Source organism: Anguilla rostrata, chromosome 2 (genome assembly GCF_018555375.3).
Source record: "Anguilla rostrata isolate EN2019 chromosome 2, ASM1855537v3, whole genome shotgun sequence".
Classification (NCBI taxonomy): domain Eukaryota; kingdom Metazoa; phylum Chordata; class Actinopteri; order Anguilliformes; family Anguillidae; genus Anguilla; species Anguilla rostrata.
In genome coordinates this window covers 10,553,866-10,581,359 of record NC_057934.1, presented here as the reverse complement: position 1 = coordinate 10,581,359, position 27,494 = coordinate 10,553,866, and the positions used below count along the sequence as shown (strand labels likewise).

The 27,494-nt window shown below is 43.2% G+C and overlaps 1 protein-coding gene across 3 annotated transcripts in view; it reads left to right on the top strand.

Moving 5' to 3' along the window:
* The first annotated feature begins 27 nt into the window (after window positions 1–27).
* LOC135245898 (poly(ADP-ribose) glycohydrolase-like) overlaps window positions 28–27,494 on the top strand; it is a 48,620-nt gene continuing 21,153 nt past the window's right edge. Inside the window, exons 1-13 of one of the 3 annotated variants that reach the window (XM_064319273.1) lie at window positions 29–529; window positions 718–866; window positions 1,092–1,158; window positions 1,529–2,152; window positions 5,884–6,043; window positions 6,365–6,484; window positions 7,158–7,238; window positions 7,840–7,914; window positions 19,224–19,316; window positions 21,471–21,625; window positions 26,648–26,727; window positions 26,830–26,890; window positions 27,169–27,244. In XM_064319273.1, coding sequence (XP_064175343.1) covers window positions 408–529; window positions 718–866; window positions 1,092–1,158; window positions 1,529–2,152; window positions 5,884–6,043; window positions 6,365–6,484; window positions 7,158–7,238; window positions 7,840–7,914; window positions 19,224–19,316; window positions 21,471–21,625; window positions 26,648–26,727; window positions 26,830–26,890; window positions 27,169–27,244 — 1,863 coding nt within the window. In that variant the 5' untranslated portion in view covers window positions 29–407. Of the gene's footprint in view, window positions 530–717; window positions 867–1,091; window positions 1,159–1,528; window positions 2,153–5,883; window positions 6,044–6,364; window positions 6,491–7,157; window positions 7,239–7,839; window positions 7,915–19,223; window positions 19,317–21,470; window positions 21,626–26,647; window positions 26,728–26,829; window positions 26,891–27,168; window positions 27,245–27,494 lie in introns of all 3 variants that reach the window. The other 2 variants (XM_064319264.1, XM_064319280.1) reach the window with 2 other exon arrangements.

Genomic DNA, 27,494 nt, shown 5'->3' with positions numbered 1-27,494 from the left:
CCTGTTTCAAATATTGCTTTCTAATTGGCTGTTTTTGCTTGCCGTCAAGCAGTTCTGTTCACAAAACAGTTTGCTGAGTGTAAAGTGTAAGCTGTGGAAGATGTTATTTTCTGGAGTTTCGTGCGCTTCGTCAATAAATATCGTCAATAAATGAATACTAAATAGCAAAAAAATCACTTATTTATGTTATCTTTACAGCAAAATGATGTGCAAATATAGCTACGTGGTCTTTGTCGGTCGAAAGTGTTAGCCAGGAAGCTAACGTTAGAGCAGGTTGGCCAGATAGCTAGCCTGCTAGGTTGGATATACCGTGTTGTTTTTCAGGTAGAGTTAGCATTTTGGGGAAGATTAGATAGCTAGCTACGGTATTTAGCTAGAGCATAGAAAATACACCGAGTAGGTAGCGTATGGCTGCAAAAATCATATTCGAGTACGTTCAAAGATTGAGGAAAGGTGGTGCCAGGCATTGTTTGAAACACAACGGAATATACCATCATCAAAACGCCTCGCTAATAACAAAATTTCTATTGTAAGTATGGTATTTAACTGGCTACCTGTTCAGTTCTTTATTCACGAAAACAGCACCGGTGTACAAAATTAAATGTAGCGAATGTTAAGTACTGTGCATGTTCCATGGTTTAATGCATTGACCACCAAAGAAAAGTGCTGTACGTTATTGTTTTGAGGAATAAACTCCCATATTTTCACTCTTCGAAGCATGACTGCCCTATCTGACTCTGAGCCGGTAAGAAAGAGACTGAGGTTGGACGTTGACATCCACTCACCTGCCACTACAAAGAAACCAGAGCGGCCGATTTCAATCAAAGGGGTACAGAGGGAGGCTAAACTGGACAATTACTTTAAAGGTCTCTCACTCTCTTTCTCTCGAATGTCACCTTCCGCCCTAAAGCGAGTTTGCATTCTGACAAAAATTATACGGTGTTGTAAAATGTCATCTCATACATTTAGTAGTGACAGTCCCACTGCACTACTGTTTTTACTCCATTTAAACATCTGTCATCGTGGTACGCATTTGTGGTACGCACAACCTTTACTTAATTGTTTCTTGTTAAATATATTTTTTTAAACAGATATCAAACAGAAGACCTCTCATGCTTGCTCTGTGAGAATGGAGGATATTGCGATGGACACAGAAAAGTAATTAATTTTTATTAATTTTTATAAGTGACTCTCTGTAACGTTACTGTGTTACAGAGGGTATGTTTTTGTAATGACGTCATGCATCTGTGAAATTGCTAAAAATGGGTATAATAGGCACATAAAAACATTTTCCTCAAATTTTGGAACATATAGTTTGGTTATTCCTAGTGGCCTGTGTGTTTTAATGTAAATATTATGAGAATGGTGCTTATTTAACCCTCTCTTATTCCAAGTGTTTTAACCTTGAGGTTAGAAAAAGATGAAGAAAGTAATTTTTTCAACATGTTTAATCAAGCTTGGTTTTTGAAACAGAATATCCAGCTCTCACATTGTTCACAACTAAACCTAATTAAATCTTGTTCTACAGAACAAAAAATGAAGACCAGGTGGGAAAAGAGAAAGAGAAGTTGGATCACTTCCAAAAGGTTGCCTTTTTGGAAAATGTCAGCAAGGAGCCTATGAATTTTGTTAGTCTGCAGGCTGTCTCACCAAAAGGAGAGTGTGATGTCACCACAAAATCCGGTGTTCAGAAAAGCTGTCTCAGTGAACAGAAGGCCAAGAAGACCAGCACTCTTGAAGACTGGGTGGTGAAGCCCAAAGAGATGGCTGAAGTTGACCATGAAGTAATCCCCAGTGAAGAAACTGGTACTCTGGATGTGGAGATGCCAGGTCCTGAAAGTGCCCCTTGCACCCCTCCACAGTCCACCACAACAGTGGACCAGGCCCCGACCTGCGGTGCCCCAGAGGAGCTCTCCCCAGCAACGGACAAATCGGCAGAAGCCAAGCATTCAGGCGACACGCCTGCCGAGGACCAGAAATCCCCAAGCCAAGAGGCCCGAGATGACATCACGGCTGAGGTCACGGACGCTGGCGATTCCGACAAGCGCCAGACAGCGGGCCCATCCTCATCGGCTTCAAAGGGCTCTGTCAAACGTGACTCAAAAATCACAGAATTCTTTCCGAGATCTCGGTCACACACCCCATCAGCAAGGTAGAGTCTTCTCCTGCCATATACAAAACTAATTAAGCTCTTTGTGTATTTGGTAGGACTTAAGAAAAGGACTACCTACACACTTAATTGTTTCCATGCATGATAGTGTTGTGATTTTGTAGTTCGAATGGATTGTCATATTATATTCAAATGGCATTGTATGAAGGGGACAGGGAAGGTTCTGGAGTGCACTTATGTCAGAGTATTGTATCTCTTAGAATAAAACCCAAAACTTTTCTTTTACCTCTTATAGTATGTAATTTCATCTTGGATCCAGTGCGTTCATTTTTTTGGCATTTTAAGTTCAAATTTATGTACAGAGAATTAATGACAATTTCTCTTGATGTGAAGCGTGTTATTTATAGAGCACTAGAACTGGCCATGACTGTTTTGCATGGATATTTCAAGTTCACTTCGGATTGGCAACTTCTGATGGTCGCACGGCTGATTGGATAAAATGTAGCCTAGATGGCATGCATCCAAATGACCATACTGAGTAGCACAATAACTTTGTTGGTTTCAGGACTAAAAAAAACTGATTTAAAATCTGAAATTAATAAGTTAGGCTTAATATAGTATTTGTTTCCTATGTTTTTTCATGGTTACAGAAAAGCTTGGTTGATTTTGATAGCAATGTACTGCTGTGCTTTAGCTTGTCTTTTCCCCCTTATGACTGTGCAGTGTGGAGAAAATGAAAATGAAAGTGTTCCGCCTGCATCCGCTTTTCATTTTGAAGCCAGGGGACAGCTGCTTTAGGACTGATTTAGGGCTTTGTGTATGAAAGTGCATCCGTTCAGTGCTGTAGATCAGGACCCCAGCTCGATGGAGCAAACTAACGGGACTGTCACTGTGTTTTTCGGTGGACATGAACTACTTGGGATTTTTACTGCTTTCTTGGTTGTCATTGCATGCATTTGCATTAGGCTTGTGACGGTCTGTCTAACTTTGTCTTCCTTTGAGTAGATTTAGGCTATATTATCCTAATGTCTTAACTGAATATGTGCTAGTAGACTGTGGTTAACGTCTAGCTTACTCAAATCGTATTTCTGTTAAGTTAGTTATGGTAATGATTTATAAGAGAGGTTTTATACCTTTTTAGTCCATTTGTGTAGATAGCCTAAGTAATGATTAGTGATTAAACAGTGGTGTACTTTATATACATTACATAAGTTATAGTTGCACCCATTGTTTTTTAAAGTTGTACTGGAATGTGCCAATGTGTAGTATCACTTGGGAAGTCAAAGTCTTTTTGTTCATGAAGTTGGCCTAATGGTATTTATGCTACTGCTACAGTAAAACGCACTTTTGCCATCTTGTGAAACTGGTTATGCTCGTGTGTCATGTTTATTTTAGTCTCTGCTGGTTCTGACCTCACGTTGGTAATCAGAGAGACTTGAAGTCTAGATGCAGTGTATGATTTTAGCCTGAAACACTTTGTCACTCATTCCTGAAATGTGCGGTTAAAAGTTAATGAAGATTGGTTGAGTTGATGATCTGTTTGATGATCTTGAGTTATCCGTGTATGTTATTAATCAGGAAAAACACCGAAAAGAGAATTCTCTGCATTTGTTGGTTTTGAAGTGCTGGCGTGTTTTGCACAGAATTTTATATTGCAGATATGTGGTCTTTGCTGCCCTTATGTAAGTACAGAGAAATACTTTCATTATGTTGTTACCAGAAAAATGGGATCTTCCGGGGGGATACAGTAGCAGCATCCGCTTCCTCCATGGGGTGGGAAAATAAGAAGAAAGAGAGATTAATTTCTCATATTGACACATTTATGCCTAAAAGGACCCTTTCATTGTGAGTGAAACCAGCTTCAGTTTGCTATACAGTGGTATTATAATCGCACCCTTGCATTTTCTGTCCTTGTTTTTGTCTTTTTCCCTGGTAGTTCATCCTTTTATCTTTTATATGCCACGAGCCACAGAAAAAGAAAATATTTTTGGGAAACTTTTTTTTTTTTTTTAACGGCCTCATACAATTCCCTGCTTGCTCCCTCTGACAGCAGCTGTGCAGAAAATAATTGCCAGAAGTTTTTTGGGCCTTTTTATATGTTTCCTTTGTGTAATTGCACAAAGACATAACTTTGTTTAATGGGACTGGCTTTGTGACTACTGGGAAAATGAGAGCACACTTCTATGCGTATACAGCAGCAACTGCTGAACAAACTTGTGACAGTAATTGCTTGCATCTTCAGTCTCTTGCGTGTTGAACGTTGCTCTCGAGACCATCTATTTTGCTATTTAGATACAAATACAAAGAAACTTATAAGAACTTTACCTAAGATTGCCTTGTTTGTCACCGCACCAGTACCAATATATGGAAGTAGCTGGGTGTCCTGCAGTCGAGGCGGTTGATCAGCTGCAGTCACTTCTTAATCAGAACATACGCTACATGGCCAAAAGTGTGTGGAAGCCTGGCATTCAACATCTCATCCAAAATGATGGGCATTAATATGGAGTTGGTCCACTCTTTGCTGCTATAACAACCTCGGCTCTTCTGGGAAGGCTTTATGCTAGATGTTGGAGCGTTGCTGCAGGGATTCGCTTCCATTCAGCCAGAAGAGCATAAGTGAGGTCGGGCACTGATTGGGTGACTGGGCCTGGCTTGCTGTTGGCTTTCCAGTTGATCCCAAAAGTGTTGGGTGGAGTTGAGGTCAGGGCTCTGTGCGGGCCAGTCAAGTTCTTCCACGACGTTCTCGACAAAACCATTTCTGTATGGACCTCGCTGTGTGCCCGGGGGAACTCTCATACTGAAACAGGAAAGGACCTTCCCCAAACTGTTGGGCAGGCACAGAATCATCTAGAATGTGACTGTATGGTGTAGCATTAAGATTTGCCTTCTGTGGTAGGGACCTAGCACAAACCTGGAAAAACAGCCAAGCCAAGACCAAGGGGTGTCCAGATACTTTTGGTCATGTGGTGTATTTTCATTTAAATGTGACTTCAAAATCTAAACAAAATGACCTCATATGCATACATTAATAAATAACTTAAATGCTTCAGCAAAGTCGATTAGCTATTTGGCTAACTAGCAGGCCAGCTTGGCTAATTAGCCTGTCTCATCATGCATGAAGCCCTGGCTTCAGTGTGCTTTCCAAAACTCCTTGGATGGCATACGCTCCTAATCTGCTTAATCAGCATCTGTTTTCTGAGGAGCAATCTTCAGCAGGCCTGAATTTAGCCTAGCCAGGTGGGACACAAGATGTGGGAAGCTTCTTGGCTCCATTACTGTGATACACATATGCTGTTCATCTTTACATGAATGAGTAAAATTTAACACTCAAAATTTGATTAAATTTTTTTTTTATTATAAAAGAAAATCCTGTTTTAGCAAGAACAAAAAAAAGAATTTTTCAAATGAATGCCAGTTCAAAACTGAGGTGGCCTCATTATGCTGATACTGTTCCAATGGTTTGGTTTACTTATAATTTGCTGTAGAATCCAGCTTGATGCTTCGCAAGTTTTAAGGCATTGAAAATCCAGAACACTTTATGCTATTATAGTTCTTTACTGAAGAATTTCAGGATGCCTACCTCACTCAAAACATGTGGTCCTCTGTACTGAAATGGACAAGAATTTACTTTTTATTCTTACACATCATAATATTTTTTTTTGGGGTAATAAAACGAACAGTAAGTATTGAGTAGGCCTGAAGATATGCGATACGCTCCTGTACTGAGCGCAGGATAATATGGTGCCTGTCCTCCGGTGTTTTTGGGTGTGCAGTCTACCGGGCAGAGAGGAGGGGCACGGCAGCGGCAGGGGAGCCCCAGCAGCTGGACCCAAGTGGCTGGGCACCCCGATAGACGAGCTGAAGAGAATGCCGCAGTGCGGCCATCCCCTTCCGCACCTGAAGCCGGCGCAAAACCACGCCGTCATGATTAGGGTGAGACTCTCCTCCATACTTCTGCCTTCCTGCTTATACCGCCCGTACGCTGGGCATGCTTAATATATATATCGAATGGTGATTCTAAAGGGTGTGATTTAGTTTGGAATGCAGATAATCTGTTTTGGTGGACCACAGATTTTTTTTCCCCCTTGTGATTTTGACATGGAGACAGAAACCTCACTGAAATTTGTGTCATTCATTGTTATATTGTGATTGATAATCCTCTGGTGAGAAGTATTGACAGAAAAGGGGGTTTGTATTGCTCCTTTCGCACAATGGCGCTCTGATGTTGGTGACTGTACGTATTTTAACTGGCAGACAGACCTGCTGCGAGATGAAGGGGTTACTGTGCCATATCCCACCAAGTTCAAAGACGCCTGGGATGACGTCTCCGTGAAGATGCCCTGTTCCGAAAAGAACCTCTTCCCTGCGGAAGAGGTAACGGTCAATGTCCGATTCACACTCACAGACAGGTGGACAAGCTAACCACAAATAAATCTCGCCAGACTTTTGCAAAGGCTGCCTGACTGTAATTCACTGCGTTGATGTCGATGTATGTATCTAAACATATGTTGGTTTAAATACATTTTTTTTAAAGTTTTTTTTATTTAACATTTATTTAACCAGGAAAAGCCTCATTGACACTGAAATCTCTTTTGCAAGGGCGACCAGACGTAAAACACAAAGTTGCACTACAAAACAGTTGACTAACAAGTTACAAACATCAAATGGGAAACGAGAGAGTACTGTAACAGTAATTAAAAAGCAGAGCAGAGGGTAAAAGCAGGAGCATACTTCAGTCATGAATTACATATGCAAAGTCAACAATTGACATTTAATTTGTGAAATTTAAGATTAAAAAAAAAAATATATATATATATTTCCTCTTCATCCTGAAAGGGCTTATTGAGAGCATTATACACTTTACTGTGTTCACATTTTACTTTGTGTCCGTGGGGACTGCATGACTGCTGATTATACCCCAAGCCCAGTTGGCCTCTGTTGTTGTCTTTAGTACTTTTATTTTTTGACAAAAGTATTTTTTTCTGGAAATGCTGTTGAATGAGAGTTTATCGCAGAGGCCCTTACTGGAGAGATCTTGTGCTTTCAGGATGGAAGTGTGTTGCAGAGCAGATGGGAGCTGATCCAGAAAGCTTTGCAAAGTGAATTCAAGAGCTCAGGCAATGTGCAGGTAAGAGAGTTTTTCTCTGCAGTATTCTCTAACGGCACGGTCATTATGTGGTCTCCTTTATTAATGTTCAATGCCTAGGTCCTGTATAAAGTCTAGTAAAGGTGTGAAATTTTTTGAACTATGTTACTGGATGCGTACCTGGCTCAAGGTAATTTGCACAGCTAAATGCAGCTGCAGGTCACTTCCTGGAGTTATTATAAGAATGACCACAGGGTGGCACAAAAAGCACAAGGAAAACATCCTTACCATGCAGCATCCTGCAGGCAAGTGCATTATGAACATTATCTGACTTATTAGACTGAGAGAGAAATGGAGAAGGGAGCGAGTTTGCTCTGTTGTCTTACAAAATGAATAAACAAATGTATTTTGTGTGAATTCTTTTTGTATTCATTCCTTGCCTGCCATGTAGAAAATCAAATAAATGTTCAGAGCATTTCGGTCAACAACACGTGCCATGCTTAACATTTTTATCACAAGGATTAAAAAAAATAAAAATAAAAAAAAGTCGTTGAAACTTCTTGCTCTTAAGTAGTTGAAACTACTGGGAGTAAGAACTAATGTGTTGGTATTGAAGGTGACCCTCGGAAATGTCTCGTTTTAGGATGCCATATTGCGTTACAATGCGGCCCATGCAAAGAAATGGGATTTCACGGCTTTGCACTCTCTCTGCACCAAGGTAAGCTCTGTTCTTCCTCAGTAGTCCATGTGCACTGTCAGGGATCAGTTATATTACATTACATTACAGGCATTTAGCAGACGCTCTTATCCAGAACGATTTGCACAACATTTTACATGGCATTTACATTGCATCCATTTGTACAGCTGGATATATACTCAAGCAATGCGGGTTAAGTACTTTACTCAAGGGTACAATGGCAGTGTCCTACCTGGGAATCGAACATGCAAAATTTTGGGTATAAGACCAGTTCCTTACCCATTATACTACACTGCAAATGCCCCAGCTTTCACTGGCAATAAATGTGCTGTTATTAGAGGATTGGTCTTATTATCTGTGTGGATGAGCATATATTTCAAATGTATTGGAACAGTGCATTCAGCATATTCATTTTATTCAATTAATTTGAATAAAAGTGAAAAGAGAGCACACTCTGGTCTATCTGTTTAACTTTCTTTTCTTTTGCTGAAGTATGCACCGCTAGTCAGTGCATCATTAAACCTAAAATGTATATACAGTATATAGTAGTGCTGCTATTTGCATGGGTGACTACATTTTCATAAAAGTAAAGAAAAGTAACATTGAAAGCCTTCTTTTAATTGTTCATCTCAGATCTGAGGTCAGTCCTATTTGATAACCCCTCTTTCTGTACTTTTTGTGCATATATAAAAAAATGTACAATTGTTAGTACACTTCGGTAAATTAATATTAGTTTATGAAACCTAGAATGATAAACCTAGTTTTTCTTTTTATTTATGGTATTTTTCTAGTTAAATATGTGTTATTAATCAAGCCATTATGCTTTAGCAGTTAATTAATTTCATTATTGATTAAACAATAAAGGTCAGCGGAGTACCCAGCATTTGTTATATCCCTTTTTATTATGTCATTGATATGCATTTATAATCTGTTTAACAATGTTTGTGAGTTTTAGTTCACTAAGACATTAATGCACGCATACAGAATCGGATGCATAATCCAAATTACAACCTTGTCAGTGCATATGCCATTGTTTAAATTTTCATGATAAGTATTTGCTATCCTGGTGCCCAGCAAAGAGCGTTATAAATTCTGGTGTATGCTTTGGACTTGGTTCAGCTTGTACAAATCACAGATGGCTCATTAGTAATGATGTTGTCCATTCAAGTTATGGAGCGCTGTACTTTCCCCAGAGGACATCACGATCTGTAATTCTAAACGATTAAACTGTGCTCGTAATGGATTATTGCCACCAAAGTGTTTTAGCTGGGAGAGCGCCAGAGCTAACGGACAGGAAAAGGGGGCGTGTCGCTGCTCACCTTCTGCAGTAGCCTACCTGGCGTGACATCACCGTCTTCTGCAAACACGGGTCATTACTGAGAAATCTGTTGCCAGGGTGGCTGTGGCTGTGGCTGTTTGTGTCTTGGATTCTAATATTGGTCCTCTTCCTGCTGACCACCTGACGATGACTACTTTTGCACGGATCGCGTTCCCTGTATATTGCCACATATTGCACCAAATTAATTTTCTGACAACAGCTTGTAATATTACGTTCTTTATCGTTCTAAACTAATCAGTTCTCTCAGTGCTCCTGTGTCTTAGCGATAAACGAATATACCCTGCGTATAATGTTTGAAGGTCACCAGGCCTCCGGCATGTTCGCTAGTGAGGAACGGCACCAATCATAAAGAACATACTTATGCCGGAAATGTAAATGCCACCCTCAAAACAAAAATAATAACTTTAGCTAATGTTCTCCATGCTTCCAATATTACAAACCCAGATTACATTATTTATTTTTTTCATAACGTTCTTATACCGTGGAGACATTGTGGAAAGTGTTCTGTAAGTCTGCAGACTGTGGCTGATGTGTTTTTGTTGAGTGTTTTTGATTCTACGTTGCGTACAGAACCCCGGCCAGGCTCCACCTGCCGTTCTGGCGTGCGGTCTCACGGGCCCTCCCCACGGCCCGTCGTCCAATTAAACCGCAGACGCTCGCGGAGCATGAAATCAAGCAGCTGTTTCCCGCGGTCCCCGCGAGGGCAGAGCCTAGCCGCGCCACGCCGAGCGGCTCCAGCGCTGCGAGCGAAAGTCTGCGACGGCCGATTTCAAAGCGCAACTCGGCGTCCCAGACGGCCCTTTTTTTTTTACCATCCCTGGATGAGCAGAATTTAAAAAACAAGCTTTGTTTTGGATGACGAGTCGCCGTCTTCCCACCATCGCCTCCACTTCTGAGCGAGACGCTTTTTTTTGTTTGGAAATAAACAGTTTTGTCGAAAAGGTTGAAATGCGCTTTGCGTTGCGAGTGTTAGCGCACGTTGAGAGGCCTCGCTTAGCTCAGGGATCTAACCTCTCAGAGGGCGAAAGCCAGCAGCAGCGGTGAAAGTGTACGAGCGGGGAGACTGCGGGGGCAGTGGCCACCTGAGCATAACAGTCTTGAGTGCTTTGTTTTTCTGCCCTCAAAGTCTTCAGGAATAAAATGTTCTTTTATCCACAATAAGGTGATCTTTTTCACCCTTTCGGAGCAAGTACGTAGAGCCGAAGTAGTAACAGTGTAATAATGTACATCTAATAAGGTTTATGTTGTGAAACTTTGTGGTCTACTGAGGTGAAGATAGTCTAGATTAGAGTTTGATGTAGTACAGTTGGTGTTTTGTATGCAAATGGCCTGCCTTGTACCAAAGTGAAAAGTGACTTCAAACTATATGAATGTCAATAAAATGGTTGTATGCAACAAAAAGCTGACAGTAGATACAGCTGTACTAGAGTGGAAAAATATCTATATATTTAATTAGCCTTCCAGCTGAAGGTCATATTTGAAGGTCATATATCTATCAGAAATAAAACCGCTTCACCTGACTGATGTTATAGTGTCCTTCATGCTCATCACCAAGTCTTCTGTAAACCATTGATATTTGTATCAGAACGTTCTGTGCTGTCTTCAACAATTGATGTTTTTGGCATGTACATAGAGTCCACACAAACATGTCAGAGAACTTCTGTCCACCATATCAAAAACATTCTTTCAAAGGGCACGTTATTCTATATTTGATTCGGCATTGAATTGTGGCCACCAGTTTTTGTTGTTGTGGTATGGATGAAATTGTCTTGTAAGAATAATAAAATTACATTTTGTGAAGACATTTTTAGCTTCTGTCTTCAGATTGGATATTATAGCTATTAAGGCATTTTGGTGATTCAGTAGAAAGCTTTTTAATGGTCAAAGTGCGTTCAAATTCCATCACAGATTAATAGCTGGTTTTCAGTTATGCCCCTTGGTGACCCGATTAATCAAGCTTTAACGAATGCAAGCTCTCGCTCGGGATCTTTTCACCGTCTTGAAAATGATTTTACTTGGCAGGTCGGATTTTTTTTTTTCTGGATCGATAACTGCCCATGTCGTTTTACAGCTCAATCTAATTTAATTAAAAAGGGCCATTGAATCTATGAGGAAGCTAATCAAAGCCATTAGTGGGGAACAGCCAGCTCTAATGAAGCCCCGGTTATTGGTCCAGCTGCTGTAGCTGTCTGCTTAAGTGCCTGAGTGATTTCTTCTTCCTCCTGGTGGACCCAGCGTGTGGGCTCCGAGCCAGAGAGGAGCGGTGCCGCCAGAGACCAGCCGGTCAAGGTCAGGGGCGGTGCCAGTTCCACGCCTCCCAGCATGCATCAGGGTCCCCCCCCCTACGCTTCCCCCCTGACACAACGTGTAGTTCTCACTGCTTGCTGTTTTTGAGGCACTCGAAGCACCCCAAAAATGTTGTCTGGGTCCTTGTTGATATGCACCTGGAGGTCTGTGGGTAGGACAATTCTGTCATTTTAATTTAGACTTTTTTGCTTTTGAAAAAATGATGTCATTTGTATTGATTTAGAAACTTTTTTTGTTGCCTTGTGAGTTGCTTTCCAAATTTTTTTTCTATGATGAATATGAGGCTGCTAATATTTTTACTTTGTGTTAGATTTATGAGGTTAGTAGCTGCTTTTACGTAAACATTGAGTTGTTGCACATAATTGTTTTTATTTTGGTAGCTTTGGTGTGTTTTGTCAAACAGGCTGCGATCCTGTTTTTCCAGTATCTAACAACAGAGGGCACTGTTAGCCAAATGATGACTATATAGTGACTTTGTTTTTTGTGAAAGTAAATGAGTGGTTTCCTCTTCCCACTTGTTAGCTATATTCCATGGGTTTGATTACATCACACGTTACTTTTTGCAGCAGTTGCTGTGAATTAGCCCGGCTCTTTCTCATTCACTGGGTTCTGTATTGCCCTGAAGAAAGACTGGGGTACTGGGGCTGCGTGATGCTGCTGCAGAGGGGGTGTGTTCTTAACCCTACAGATATACGACAAGACAGAAAAGACTTTGTAATCTGCAACTGGCAACCACCAGTCTCTAACGTTTAACTCCTGAAGCTCGCCATGTTATGTGCATGCTTTCAACACCAACTTTTTTAGCACCCAGCACAGTAATGAACAGCTAATTAACCAGCATTGGCTAGGCCTATTTGTTTGTGATACAGTTCATTTAAGGACAGAAAAACTTGGATTGTATATTATGTGTGTTTACGGCTAACTGAAACCTGTCTACCTTAAAAAAAAAATGCAGGGTGCCTGTCGTTAACGATAAACTACAGTAATGAAATTAAGCATTCTGTTTCCTCTCAGGTTTGTTCCTCTGTTGTATTAGCTACATTACATTACTGGCGCCCGTGAACTACCTACATCCTGTACGCGTGGTTTATGAGCATCCTGTGCCAACAGCTCGTTGTTTTGTGTAGTGGGGTCCCTTGCTGGTCAACCAGGCCGGTCTTGGTGCCTTAAATGAAGAGGCGAGCCTTCCAAGGTCCCCTGCAGCTTTGCGTTTTTACACATTCTAGTGCGCTTTGGCCGCATTCTCATCAGGCCCCTGTAAAAATCAATTAGGTGCGGCGATAAGCTTTGGTTCAGCAGCTCGAGGGCAGGGTATGCCATGTTTTAATGAGTTCCCTGACAGGAAATGAATTGTCAGCCGTCAGGGGAAGCGCGCATATCGATGGCTAATCAGGCCGATCGTCCGCGCGTTAATGCGTTCTGTGCGTTGCTTGTGCTTCGCTCGCTCATCTTTCCCGCTGAACGCGCTCAGTTTTAGGAGTTAACGCAGGGACGGCGCAGGCCCTTCCACTGAAAGACTTCCTCATTAGCCCCCGCGGCGATGTCATTCATGATCGCCATCACTGTTCACATTACCGGCAGGAAGTGACACGGGCTATTATTGCTTTAATTTTACTTGAAATTAACTTTCAAGTGGTGGCCTGAGGCTCTTTCAGAGTTTGGAGCTGGTGCTTGCTTTTCCACTTGTGTTATTATTATGATACCTGCAGTGCTGTTGTTGTTATATTCGTATTATTATTATCATCACTGTTATTATAATAATTATATTATTGTTTCCATCAATATATGCATACTTGTATATCACGTTAATGTCCCATTTGAAGCACAGACTGGCTGAGTCCTTCCGAAAATGCTTCCTCCCATTCAAAAAGCAAGGATAGCCACCTGGCTTACGCTTGGAGTTGTGCCAGAGCTGTGTCTGGTTTTGCTCCATCTGAACCCACAGCCGCTTAAATGGATGAATTAGTAGGTTTAAGAAACACAGGTGCCCATGTGCTGGAGGTACTGAGCGTGTCACTATTAGGACTAAACATTCAAGTATATTCAAGACCACTTCAAACTCTTGATATTGATTAAAATGTGCAGTCAAGCTCAGTTTGAACACAATCCAGAAACATTTTTAGCTCTCCAGGACCATAATCAACTAGCCGTAGTTGATTATGTTGATTATGTCACCATCTTGGATATCCCTTAGCGGGGAAATGGGGAATGCTTTGACTAAGTTGGCTGTGCTGTGAGATACTGTGCTTGATGCTTCAGCTGTGTTTAGAGTCTGTTGGTGGGGTAGCCCCTGCCTCCGTGCTCACCACTGCCCCCCTCTGGTTGATCAGGCACATGTGAGTTGCCTGTGATGTCACTCTGGGTGCACAGTACTCTAGCACAGTAGCTGTGGTGGTTTAGCTGGAATCACATGCATTGTATTGTGATATTAAAAATCAGTTCCAATCATATCTTAGAGCGTCTTCTCCCTTTCAGTTCCACAGATGATCCATTAAAAAAATTTTAAATGACCCCTGCTCTTCTCCTACAGTGGCTGGCCTATCTTTAATTGACTGGTGTATTCTAATATCTCTATGCCACTGTGGTTACTGGTACTTCCTTATGCATAGTGAAAATGCTGTGCTAAATCTCTGAACCTCATTAATTTCCTGGGATTGATTTCCTGTTGTTACAGCTGCTCCCATCCATTCTATTTATCTAGCTGCATGCTAAATTCACGCAACATGCTTAAATTCACTTGCTAGCTGGTTCCTTCTGCATTTTTAATGGTATGCGTGCGCCTGTATTATGTGCTTGCGTTTCTGCCGCTAAATAGGAAAGCGAGCCTACCCTTAAGGTCCCGGAAAAATGGGCTCATATTTTAAAATGCCAGCCGGTCGCTCGTAAACTCTTTGGACTTAATTAGATTTCCCTAGCATCGCCGCAACAATAAAATAATTGTCAAGAGGTGAAAAGCCTCAGAGGTGGGAAAGAAGCCTTGATTGACAGCTGAGGGGAAATGGCTATGAAAAAAAAGGAAACACAATTAGGCCCTGTCTTGTAAACTGTCTTAGTGAGTCCCCAAAATGAAAGTGTCAGCTTGTGTTTTCTGATAAATGTCATAACGGCTCCCCCCAGAACAACATAAGGTCCCTGGCTACATAAGGGTGTGTGTGTGTGCATGTGTGTGTGTGTTTGTCATTGTGTTTGTGTGTGTGCATGTGTGGGTGTGTTTGTCATTGTGTTTGTGTGTGTGTGTGTGTTTGTGTGTGTGTGTCTGCATGTGCATGAATGCGTGCTCTTGCTCTCTTTCTTTCTGCCCCCCTCTCTCCCTCTCCCCTTTCTCTCTCCCTCTGCCTCTCCCTCTCTCTCTCTGTTTCCCTCTCCCTCTGTGTGTTTCCCTGCTGATTTTTTTTCTCCTTTTTGTTTTGAGAGCATAATTTGCTCTGAGTAAATTAAGGTGCGCTCAATTCAATTAAGTGATTAGTTATGGGCAGATTAAATTAAGCGCGGTGCACAAACACACACTCGCAGCGCATTAAGAGTCATTTTGGAAAGCATAGAGGAGGTTTAATAGGTGATTAACTCCTCTGGCTTGCAGGCTATTCAGGTTGACTCAGACTCCCAGATTTTAGGAAGCCATAGCTCTTTTTACTGTTTTGGTTTTTATGCAGATTAATAGAGATGAACTTCAGGTAAACAACAGAACTACTACATCCAAGTAGCAAGATAAACATGTTACATATGTTAAACTTGTATTATGCGGTAATTGCTAAGGGAAAATACCCACTGCATCCTGATATTTTATATACACATATATACATATATATTTTTTGTTTTCTCTTCACCCGCCGCTCGTGACTGTGGGAGTTGTTCTGAGATGGAGGGGGGTAGGTCCGTGATGCGTGTGAGTGTCAGGGGCGAGGTGGGGGTGTGACGGGAGATGACAGGGGGAGTTCTGCCATTAAATATTCATTTAAGAAGATCCCACTTAACCAATGGCATAAATGTCCCCGACAGACGGGATCAGATTGTTTCCTGCCGTATTTATGGACATGAGCTCGCGGGCGTTTCGTTTTGCAGTCGTATTTCGCGGCGAGCCGGGCCGACCTCCCGCGCGCTTTGCTATCCGGTCTGGAGAGAAACGGAGGAGGGGAAAAAAAAAAAAAAACGTGCAGTGGTAAATCTGAACTTCGCTCGAACGCGATCTTCCCCTTTTGCTTGATTACTTTGTCAGGCTGATGTGATGTATGGACCCCGTTTCAAGTCATACGCCAAAGTGTTAGTTTAGTTGATTCGATGCCCTGTCGGCGGTTTGATTTAGAAACGGCGGGCCGTGCTACCTCAGCTAGATCCCATCCGGCCCGTCAAGCGCTTTACTGCGCCCAAAGGAACAGTTTATGATGTCAAGCAGGTCATTACTTATGACAGCGTTTAGTCGAGCCTCCTTCGCAGCCATATAAATGTTTGGCGCTAAATTGCCAGTCAAGGCTCCTTGTCCAGGAACACACTGTCCTGCCGTTCACACTCGGTCATTTGCATCTGTTCCGGGAATCCATTTAATCAGCCAACATGCCCGGCAACCTTGATGAAATTGCCTGGTGATTGATCATTCTGACATTCTGCAGTCAATGCGACCGTAAATAAGTACATAGTAAATGTACACTACGAGAAAAATAACTGCATTTCTCTCAGTCCTGCGTGGTTGTTGTGTAATATATACGCATTTAGGTCCCTTTTTAAGATGTGAAACACCGTTAAAAGCTGTAAGAGATGCTTTTGCGTTCAATTTGGTTGCTCACCATTTCTGGCCCGTTTCGCTGGTCGAACGGTGCCAGAAAGCTACACTGGTACATAAAGGATGTGGATTCTAAGCAGGCACTGTACAGTAGCCAAGTCTCCGATGAAAAATGTTCTACTGAACTTACTGAGCTTTTTTCCAAGAAATCTGCAGGACTAGAGCAATTGATCGTAGCTGGGTAATAAATAATAATAAACTTTATTTATCTAGCACGTTTTGAACACATTGTGCCATTCAGTGGACTTCACAGAACAGAAAATGAAAGAAATAAAAACAGACAAGTAATAAGAAGACAAAAGGCAGTAGAATCATATGACTGAAGCTGTGTTCGCACTCTATGTGATGGCACATCGAAGACCAGATCTTTTCATGATTTTAACGTGTGCAATAAGCGACCAACTCCTGAAACACTGATGTTTCTGCCATCTCATTAGTCAAGACAGTTGTCTGTCTGTGTGTGCAAAAACGTTTTGCGTGTGCTAAGAACATTTGTAAACCTGAACTATAATATGCGTGTTCGCTTGTACATTATTTAAAAATGTACTATAACACAATTCCACTGAGTGCAAACAAGGCTTCAGTCATAGCAGGTAAAGGTGTATGCTGTGTCCCTGCTGGAAATAATTCAATTTAGTGAGTAAACAGTATTTCAGGCAAAGAGCTTTTCCCACACTTGGGCCAAAGATGATTCATCGTCTATCTAGACTGAAGGTCATCTTTCTTTAGAGAGAACATCTTATGCATGCATTTAGTTGGGAATGAGAATGTGGTGTACAATATATAACTTACTAGCTGTCATATATAGGAGACTATTTTTTAGTTTGATGATAGATTGTTATTTTAAAAAGTGGCAGTGTTAAGTTTCGTCTGAGGACATAAATGTATCGTCTAGATTTTAGAATGTGTGTTTTGATGTTGTGTTGTTGACAGAACCGAGACAAAATAATGTCAATATGCAAGTGACATTGCTGCCCCCTGACCCACCAAAGACAACTTGACATCCATTCACGGGTTTTTAAGTGGTACTGTCCTTGGATCAGGATTCAAGCTGACAAGTTGACGGCAAGGGTTCTGGTGTCTCATTTAAGAATGTCCTGTCTTTTCCATTCAGGGTTTTCAGTAGGTCCAATAAACATTGGAATCATTTTGATGCATATCGTATCATTTAGCCATTTGCCACTTGCCACTGAAATGTCAGATTTCAAGGGTCCTGTCTATATGTCCCTTTTTTTTTGGTTCACTTTGCATTTGAAGCTTTCCTCTAGTCTTTTTAAAAATATATTATTTTCATTTGGCATGTCCAATCACGCTCGAATTTGGATTGTCCATATTGCGAACTAAGCGTGCTCATATACGGCCCCTGCTGCCGGCTTGGGAGACGGAAGGAAATCTGCAGTTCTCCTCCGAAACACGCCCCTGCCAGCGAGCTGCTTCTTTTCACACCCCAGGCTCCAGGAGCGGAGGAGACCCAATCATACACAAGCACAGAGAGTGCTAGCCACAGGCGCCTGGACGGTCAGCAGGAGTCGCTCGAGCACTGAACAATGTCATCCCTTCCCATATCTATTCAAGTACAAATCCAGCCCTGCTTGGGTGCAGCTGTTTGACATGAGGAGTCTGGGGGTTTGGGGGATGGGGGGTGGGGAGGGGGTGTGGCTTTTGGGAGAATTGATTTAAAAAAACTACAATTCCCAACAATAATTGTACAAAAACATGGCTCCGAACTGAGAAGCCAGGCAGGCTTAATCTGAAAACAGACCTGCTCCACCTCCTTGGGGCACTTTTTCGGAATTTACCTTTATGTTTATTGAGGGTGGATCGTAAACTATGGGCCTCTGCTGCATGGGTTTTCATTTCTACTTCAGACTAATTGGTGAGTCTTCTTGCTGGAGAAGCGAATGCAAGCATTGACACTAATGCATTTGCATCTCCAGATGAAGCGAAAATAATATTAGTGCTTATTCATTTGTGGCAGTTCTTTTGAAATGAACATGTGTCCTCTGAACATGAAAGATTTCTGGCACACCCGTCATGGTAACTGCGTTCATTCACAGGAGAGTTACACATCCAAGCTGGTGCAGATTATGTCTGTCCAAACTGGGACTTCATATCAGGTAGCTGTTGCATGCCAGTGTGTTTTTTCTTTGATTCAGATGTTCTTTTGCAAGCGGTTTCACCGCTCAGGACGAGTTTATTTAGATTCCCTTGTCCTCCGGACACCCTTTGTCCCGCCTGGTGTCGTCCGTTTGGCAAGTCGATCTTTGAATTTGGAGCGAACGCCATCGGTGCAATTAGTCAGAGGCGGCTAACTGTTCCCAGTGTTCGCGGGTGCGTCACCGCGCGCGCTCTGCCAGCGCTAACAGCCTGCGCCTAATCAGCTGGGCCCCCGGTGCTCGCCGTAGCCCTCCTGCGCGCCATCGCGCTCGGGCGACAGCTGCTAATCAATGGCAGCGCTGCGGAGCCTGTCAGCGCTGTCGCAGCTGAGCTCGGGGAAACTAACGATAGTAAGCATCTCTCTCTCTCTCTACCTCTCTCCCCCATCTCCGTCACGCCCTCCCTCCATCTCTCTTTCTCTCTCTCTCTCACTCTCCCTGTCCCCATCTCTCTCTTTCTCCCTCCCCCCTCTTTCTGTCCTCTTTCTGTCCCTCTCTTTGCCTCTCTGTCTCCATCTCTCACTCTCTCTCTCCTTCAATCTCTCCTTCTCCCTCTCCCCATCTCTCTCTCTCCCCCTCTCTCATCCTCTCTTCTTCTCTCTCTCTATCTCTCTCATCCTCTCTTCTTCTCTCTCTCTCCCCCTCTCTCTCAATCTCTTCCTCTCTGTCTCACCATCTTCCTCTCTCTCCCTCTCCATCTTTTCTACTTTTTCTTTCTCCCTCTCCCTCCCTCCCTCCCTCCCTCTCTCAGGTTTTGGATCCTCCCCATGCCAAGCATCTGTTTGAGACCCTTCTGCCAGCCATGGCGCAATTAGCGCTGAGCGCGACCAAGCTGTGTACCCAGGTAAGGCCACGCCCACTCGCCAGTCTGGCAGACGCTGCGCGGAGCCTTCGCCGGAAGCACCCGGGCCTGATGGGCGCCATGGAGACCCCAGCCTAACGGGGACAGGGTCAAGGTGCCTGGCCAAGGGGGTGGGGGCGGGGGGGTCAGCGTTTCCTATTAACGCTTTACGGTCCTCCGGTCATTTACAACTGAAGGCCAGCTGATAATGAAGAAGCATGCACATCTGTAAGAGGAAGGGACTCATTAGGGGGATGGGAATTAGCCAAGCAGCAAGTCCTCTGTCAGCTGCTTTACACCCCTGTTGATTTGAGTTGTTTTTCCCCAGAGAGGCACACCCATAGGCTTTGGCCAGCTGGTTAAACAGTTGTTTCTGCAAGAATGGGTGCCGCGTTTCTCCTGCAGCTCATTTAGCAAACCCTCTCAAAGACAAATGCCTGTGACCGCAAAAAGGGCTCCCTGCGATTCACGCTTAATACATCCTGGATTCCCCCGATCTGAATCATGAATATTGCAATTCTGTTTTCTTGCAGACGTCAGGGTTGAAAATGCGTGCGTGAAACACTAATTCAGACTCAGGGTAATTGGGTAATGAATCATGCTGAAAAAAAAACTCAATAAGTCAACTGAATCTTTAAGTGACCAGAATTAAACTTATTGGTAATGCCTGGCCTGAATCCTGAATCAAACTCCCAACATCAACCCAAGTGAGTTTGAGATGGATGGATCCCTGTGTGAGTGACCGATTGGGGACCATTCTGTGATATGACTTGAGAAACTGTTTCATTGTTTTTTTCCTGCACCTCATCCCAGACCTGAAATGGATCTGCAGTGACGAAAATAGAAAAAAAATAGCATCGTACCAAAGACATCAAGGTCCAACATATGAAAGCCTATCAGGATCAAAAACCCATTGGTCTTTACAGAAAATCAAGGGATAGCTGACACTCCTAGCCTGTCTTTTGTCTTTCAACATCTAGCTCGTGCGTGATTACAAAAAACAAAAGAAGCTAAGCAACCAACTAGCATAGGAAATATTTTATAGTGAAAATAATAGTGTGAATATAATGAATTCTACAACGTGTTGAACAAGTGCTAGGCAGAATTTCCAATCGGAATAAAAAGGCCTCAAACATTACAGCAAATCTGCACGAGCAGAATCTTATGCATCCAAACTCCATTTTATGAGCTGCGTTTGAACGCGGGCTCAGCTGTTCCGACGGCAAATTGAAGGCATGTCGAGGCAGCGGAGGATAAGGAGGTTTTTCCGCCTCCGAACCGGACTAACTTGTGGCGTAATAAGACAGGAATTGAACAGCCGCTCCTGGGATCGATAGAAATGCCAGCGCTCATCTCCAGGGCGTATTGGTATCTACTGGCTGTTTGTGAAGGGCCGGTGTGGAGATTAATGAGGCACTGAATCTGAATCCCGGCTCCTGTCCCACTCTCTCCCCGGGCCTCGTCAAATCGTAAAGCAGCCCCCCTGATTTATGTATGGAAACGGCCAGTGCTGTTGTCCTGCTGAAAAAAAGGTCATTTGTATCCCGGTGCTTTGCTTTATGGATGGAAAGAATTTCACATTTTTACTCATTAGTGTATTACTTCTCATTTTTTTTCAGGAATTGGTCCTTTTTTTGCTTCTGTTAATTGTAAAGTTTGATATTCTTGAATATATGGTGTAGCAGGCCACTTTCCATGCAGTGCCCTTACTAAATGAGAGCTGCTATGTTGTATTTGATGGGTGTTGAACTCAGCGTTATTATATTGTGCTTACGTACAGGTGGAAACGTGCATTAATATGAACTTTCAGCACTGCCTATACCATAGAAACTGCAAACCTTTCACAGCCTGTTCCCGAGCAGAGAGGAACATTGGGTTCAGCTAATCACTGTTTTGTTTTTATTTAAACTTAGGTATGGATTAGTAATCTCTAATGCCTAAATCAAGGTCCTCGGCCACAGTGGGCAGAGACAAATGACCCTTGATATAATGGCGCTGGCTGATTTAAGAATCGGAGAGCGGGCCCAAATTAGTCCTAGTAATTTATATAAATGCAATTTAGCCTCCTTGTTTGGCAAATTGCTAAACTAATTATCCGGGCCCTCTCTCTTTTTTTTTCTTTTTTTTTTCTTACCCTTTGCTTTTTTTTTTCCCCAGCCGATACCCCTCCTTAAGCAGAAGATGAATCACTCCATCACGATGTCGCAGGAGCAGGTCGCCTGCCTGCTGGCCAATGCCTTCTTCTGCACCTTCCCCCGCCGCAACTCCAGGAAGCCCGAGTACGCAAACTACCCGGATATCAACTTCTGCAGGTGCCGTACCGTCCCTCCCGGGCCCGCCCGAAGGCAGGCAGGCTCCCGCACACACTCCCCTCTCGCGGGGATTCGGGGGCGGTCTGTGACTGCACTCGGTTTAGAGGCTTGGTGAGGGTGAGTGCTGGGCTTTTAAGAGCTTGTGTGCGTCTATGTAAATGAACCCAGCTCCCACAAGCCTCGGCTGCTTCTCGACAATAACGACTTCCTCTTTGTTTGCCCATTTCCTACGCCAGTCACAATTTAGAGTGACAAAAATAAGCTTCTTTTAGCTACATTTCGATGGTATGCTTTAACATTAGCCTGAATGGCGCTGTAGGATCTTGCAGGGTTACTGAGTGTTACTGGAGTGTTTGTGTGTGTCACACACTTTTTAACAGCATCTCAGAGGTGAAGGCCCACAGCCACAAGTGAAACTGACTCGGTTGGCATGGGAACCAGGGTTTTTGCCACGGTGACCTGCGTGATTAGAGCTTTGTGCAGGGGTAAAATGGCTGGTGTTTCTGTGTTGGCCTGCAGCTGTGGTTTTCATGACCACTTTCTTCAGTCATAGAACACACTATACTCTGCCAGCTCTATGATTCAACATGGCTGTTCACCTCCTATAGCCACATTCTGGCTCTATTGTTACAAATTGCATGTGTGACAAAGCTAAACATTTGAAGGTTGCAGTGTATAGGGTGTTTTTAGTCAAACCATTAGGATGACTTTACAGTCAGAAATAGTCATTTTAATATTATTTTTTTTCTCTAAACATATAGGTAATTTCGTCTGTATGGTGTCATTAAATATAATTACTTCAGAACAATTTTGTTCTGATGGTACTTTAAGGTCACGCCACTTTTGAATGTATGGCTTTTACCCACAATTCAGTGCAGTGCTGTGGAAGTCTGGCATGCCAGTTTATCATTAGTGCAAAAAGCAGCAAGCTAAAACAATTCTGCTCACACCTCATTATTATTGAGGTTGGCTAAAATGTCTCTTTCTTCCCAGCTTTGAATATTCAGTTCTGAAAAGGTATCACATTTCCATAAGGGGGCACTGCTGCATAGAAAACATTTTTCCTCTCATTCCCGCAAACGATATTATGGAGGTGTTTTGTTGTGCTCAGTCGTGCTCGGTTAGTCTCTGTCCCTGTGCTCTGCTGTAGCAGAGGGAGTTCCTCAGACGCTGAAGCCTCTCTTCCAGACCCGACCGCTTCATGTTTTCTTTCCTGTTTACCACTCTCCGCCGATCACGCGTGAGAATGGTCCTTCGGACCAGGCGTCGAACCAAGGTCCCGACTCGTTGGTCATTACAGATTCCATGATCGCTTTTCCAAAGAGAGCCTCAACATGTGGTCCACTTGAACCAATCCCCCCCCCAATATTATTCACTGCCTGCGCAATCCCCCCACAGTCACTGTCCACCTCGATCCTTGTTCTCTGTATCATATTGAGAAAAGAAATTTGGCTTCTCGATTGACCTGTCCGAAACACGATAAGTGAATTCCCTAAAACAAAAAATTCTTGGGAATGAGATATTGAGGCCAGTTTAATGTGTGAGGAGAGAAAGAGAGAGGGTGCATTGCACATGTGCGTGTCTTGTCTCTGTGGCCGTCCACAGAAGCAGTTCTGAGCACTGCGGTCCAGTTCCTGGCATGTTTAAGACCCTGCGCTCAGATCTGATTTTGTAATTGCGGTGCAGTGAGGGCCTGCATTTTGAAGCCGCAGGGGCGTTGGGCCATTATGACTCATTAGACCGGTGTTCTCTCTCTCTCACAGCTTCTGAAGCTGCTCTCAGTCAGAAGCCTGTGCGTCCATTCTGCAATCAGCTTGGCTGGAAGAAAAAAAAAATTAGCAGATTGTTCAAAGTGGTTCATTTGAGTGCCATGAACACATATTTAAACAATATTTTCAATGCTGTTAATATTGACTGGTATTAAGTCATTGTCTGGCAAGGCAGTGCAGATCGGCAAAAAATGGTGTCGGTAGCACCATTATCTTCTTTTGGATTCGGTTGTCCTTTAGATACTGTAATGATTGTTATATATGTATACCTTTGTGTGGTCTAAGCATTGTAAGGAGAATTGCTTGGCCACAAGAAGCTTTCTGCTATCTTTACAAATATAATATAGCCATTCATTGTAAGCCTGTATCTGAGCAGTAAGAAGATGAACTGGGCAGCAACCCCAGATGGGATTTTATGAAATCAACATCCACCGCTGTCAGTCATAAATTACTGCCTGTCCTAAATCATGCTGTGCTTTACCCAGTCGGAGAAGGGTTAAAAGCACAAATAATAAATTCTTCCCTGTTCCATAAATATTGCCACCTCTTGCCCACGACTGGTGATTCAGGTCCAGACCAAGCACGATTGTTTTGAATCGAACGTTTTCTCCCGAGAACCGTGCTTCAGCTGCGCGATTCAAAGTGGCACCCAATTTGAAAAACGCGGTCGGGTTGATCGCCGCTGCCTCTGGGACCGCATTCGATTGAGTTCCTATAGCATTCGTTCTAATCCCACGTGAACCGGGTTGACACGAAACCTTGACCTGCCGTTGACCCCGCTGCTCAGGCCGTTCCCTTGGGTTCCGCAGACTCACCGCGAAGCAGCTGGCATTAGAGACCTTTCACTCGTGGGCCTAATGCAAATTGAGCTCTGGATCCTTCCTGCAGCACCATTATTGTAAGTGGCGAGTGTGGGCTGGGTAGTGGGTCCCATTGAAGCTCTTTTGCTATGTGCAGCAGTAGTGTGCAGGCTGGGGCCTCTGCTCTATGTGCTAGTTCTGTGGTTTCACAGCCTAGCCGAAGGTTTACACAGTGAAGCTGCAGCCTTTTTTATTTCCTGAATGTGCTGTCTTACCCATTATATTTGGTGTAGTACATTTATAGCTCTGTCAATTTTATGATTGTTATTTATGAAAACACTGCACGTTTAAGTGTAAATAAATATTGCTCATGCGCTAGCATTAAAGAAAACTTTTATAACAAGCTTTTAAAGGAGAAAACTAAAACTTATGCCATAAAACCTGATTCCTTTTACTACTCCTTTTAATACGTTTGAAGTGATACAGCTTGCACATTGTGCTTCCTTATTAAGTGGATCTGTCCTTGTGAGCACAAGGATGATCTTTTTTTGCGGTTCAGATGATGCGTACCTCAGCACGCCCTTGAAAAGTAAGGAGAGATTGGACAGCTTGGCGTCATTACAGCTGGAACAAGCCCGGCCCACTCTGAAGAACCGCCATCGTGTTTGGCGATCGTCTTAGCCAGCCTCGGCTCACGATTAACTAAATGGATGGAAGGAGGCAATTAGCATCGATCCAGATGGGGAGCTCTGACAATTGGAGGACACGGGCGGGCTGCGGCCAAAATTAGCAATAAAATGTAGCTCCTCTTAGCGATGAATGGGAAGTTGGGGAGATATATGCTTACAGATACGCACCGCTGATATATGCATCGTGCGTTGTTGTGCACTGCTTAATTGAATGAGTCTATCCATTCAGGCATCGGCTTGGCTTCTGCAGGAATCTAATATTGGCCGTTCCCTGGAGTGCTGTCCTGGCCACACTCCCGGGCTCGGCCTTTAGTGATGTCACAGTGCTGCTCGCCGCATTTAGAGGACATGACACATCAGGGCAGTTCTGTTCTAAGCCATTCTGTTCTCGGAATACACGCAGGGAAATTTAAATATAACAAAATAGATTTTTTCCCCCCTCTTTTGATTATTAAAATTTTGTGTGTTTTTTTGGTCTTACATACTATATAATTCACATTTATGCATATTTGTATCCATCACTATGCAGTTTACCTTTATAAGATGTAAGATAAAGGACTGGTTTCATCTCATTTCTGAGCGTGGACAGTGAACAGTGCTGTTGTTGTGAACCATAATCTTTAAGGTAAAGTGGTTTAGCATAACAGCTCACGAGCCAGCAAAGGGTTAATAACCCCCCCGATGCGTCTGATGGAATGTTATTATTAAAACATTCATTATTTATTTAGTCCCAAAAGCCGGCGCCGTGTTCTCTTACTTAAAGCTCATTTTCTTCCTGAGGGCGATCTTAAGCCCAAGACAGGTTGCCCTCTGGGGTACATGACGCAAGATTGGTTCTGCTGGCTAGGAATGGGGGGAGGGGAGGGGAGGGGAGGGGGGGATGAAAGCAGGAATAGACTTTAATAAATTAGCTTTTTTTCTCCTGAAGGGCTTTTAGTGCATCAGGCTTGAGTTTTTGATTTCTTTCGGCGGACATTTTCTTGGGAGTATAATGGCGTGCGTGGCGGGCGGGAGCCGGGTCTGAATAGGAGCGACCGATTAGCTGGACGAGAGCGACGGACTGAATGAAGCCGTCTTCGTAAATAGCCCCTCTTCCCTTTCCGCGTCCCTCTCTCCGCGGCGGCGAGGGAAAAAAAAGAAGAAAAAAAAACGAAACGGGGGCAGGACTTTTCCCGCGGTGGCGCCCGCTCCGTTAAAAGGGACCTGTGGCTTGTCATAGTGTCCCTCCGGGGGAAGAGTCCCTGGTCTTCCCCTCTCCTCCCTTTGTGCGGGCTCTGTGAAGTGGCACACGAGGCCCGGGCTTCGTGATGGGAGGCCTCGGGCCGCTACATTGTTGTAGCCGATGAAGGACTTTTTATATAATGGAGCGCTGAATAAAATGGGGGGGGGGGGGCTAATTCAAATGGAACTGAAAGCATGACTGAACTTGCTTGTCTAAAGTTGAGGGCAGGGTATGTCTACCCTGCTCAAAACTATTATTGCCTTTTTATATGCTTCTGTGTCATTATTTATTCTTTTTTTTTCTTTATTTTTTGGGTTCAGGGTAAGACAAAGAGGAGAATTTGGGGTACCACAGAGCTTTTTTTGCCATAGCAAAATTCTACTAATGTTTACATTTTTTATTGGCATCACTAAAAGCTTTGTGTAGAATTTCTTCCCGAAGGCTGTGTAGTTTTTTGAAAGGAGGGAAGATTTAATGGAGTAGTTTGTACTGTACATAAAGTACCTCTTAATGGTGGTTTGTCTTTCGTTTCATCCCTTCAGGTTGTTTGAAGGACCTTCTGCAAAGAAGGCCGAAAAGCTGAAAACACTATTGTGCTATTTTAGAAGAGTCACAGAGAAAAGTAAGTTTCACACTCAAACTCAAGCTATTCAAATGTATTCTGGATTTAATCCTGTTTTTGTATTTCTTCTGTACGGTAACATAAAAATCCCCTCCCCCACAGGACCCACTGGCCTTGTCACATTCACCAGACAAAGTCTGACCAGTTTTCCAAAATGGGAAAGGTATTTATTTGATTATTCATTTCTTTATCTATCTTTATTCAGTGATAGTCACTGCAGGAGCGTAAGACTGACTCTGTCAGGTCCAATAAATCCTTCAATGAAAGCCTGCTATGGAACGTGCTCACATTTTCTTCTTATTGATGATAGCACTCTAGGGATACAGTTACTTTTGAATAGATATTTACAATTAAGACAAAAGCTACAAGAAACCAGAATGTTAACAGATTTGAAATATGTAAATTTATTTAGAACACAATGTGTCCATGTTCATGTTTCAGTACTAAGACTCAGTTCACAAAGCTGCACATCACCTGTGAAGGCAACATCGAGGACCAGGGCGTCGGCATGCTACAGGTGAGCAGTGCACTGGAGTATCACACCCCACTGTGTAAGGGCTATGATCTGCTGTACAGCAAACCATTACATTACATTACATTACAGGCATTTAGCAGACGCTCTTATCCAGAGCAACTTACACAACTTTTACACGGCATCTACATTGCATCCATTTATACAGCTGGATACATACTGAAGCAATGCAGGTTAAGTACGTTACTCAAGGGTACAACGGCAGTGTCCTACCCGGGGATAGAACCTGTGACCT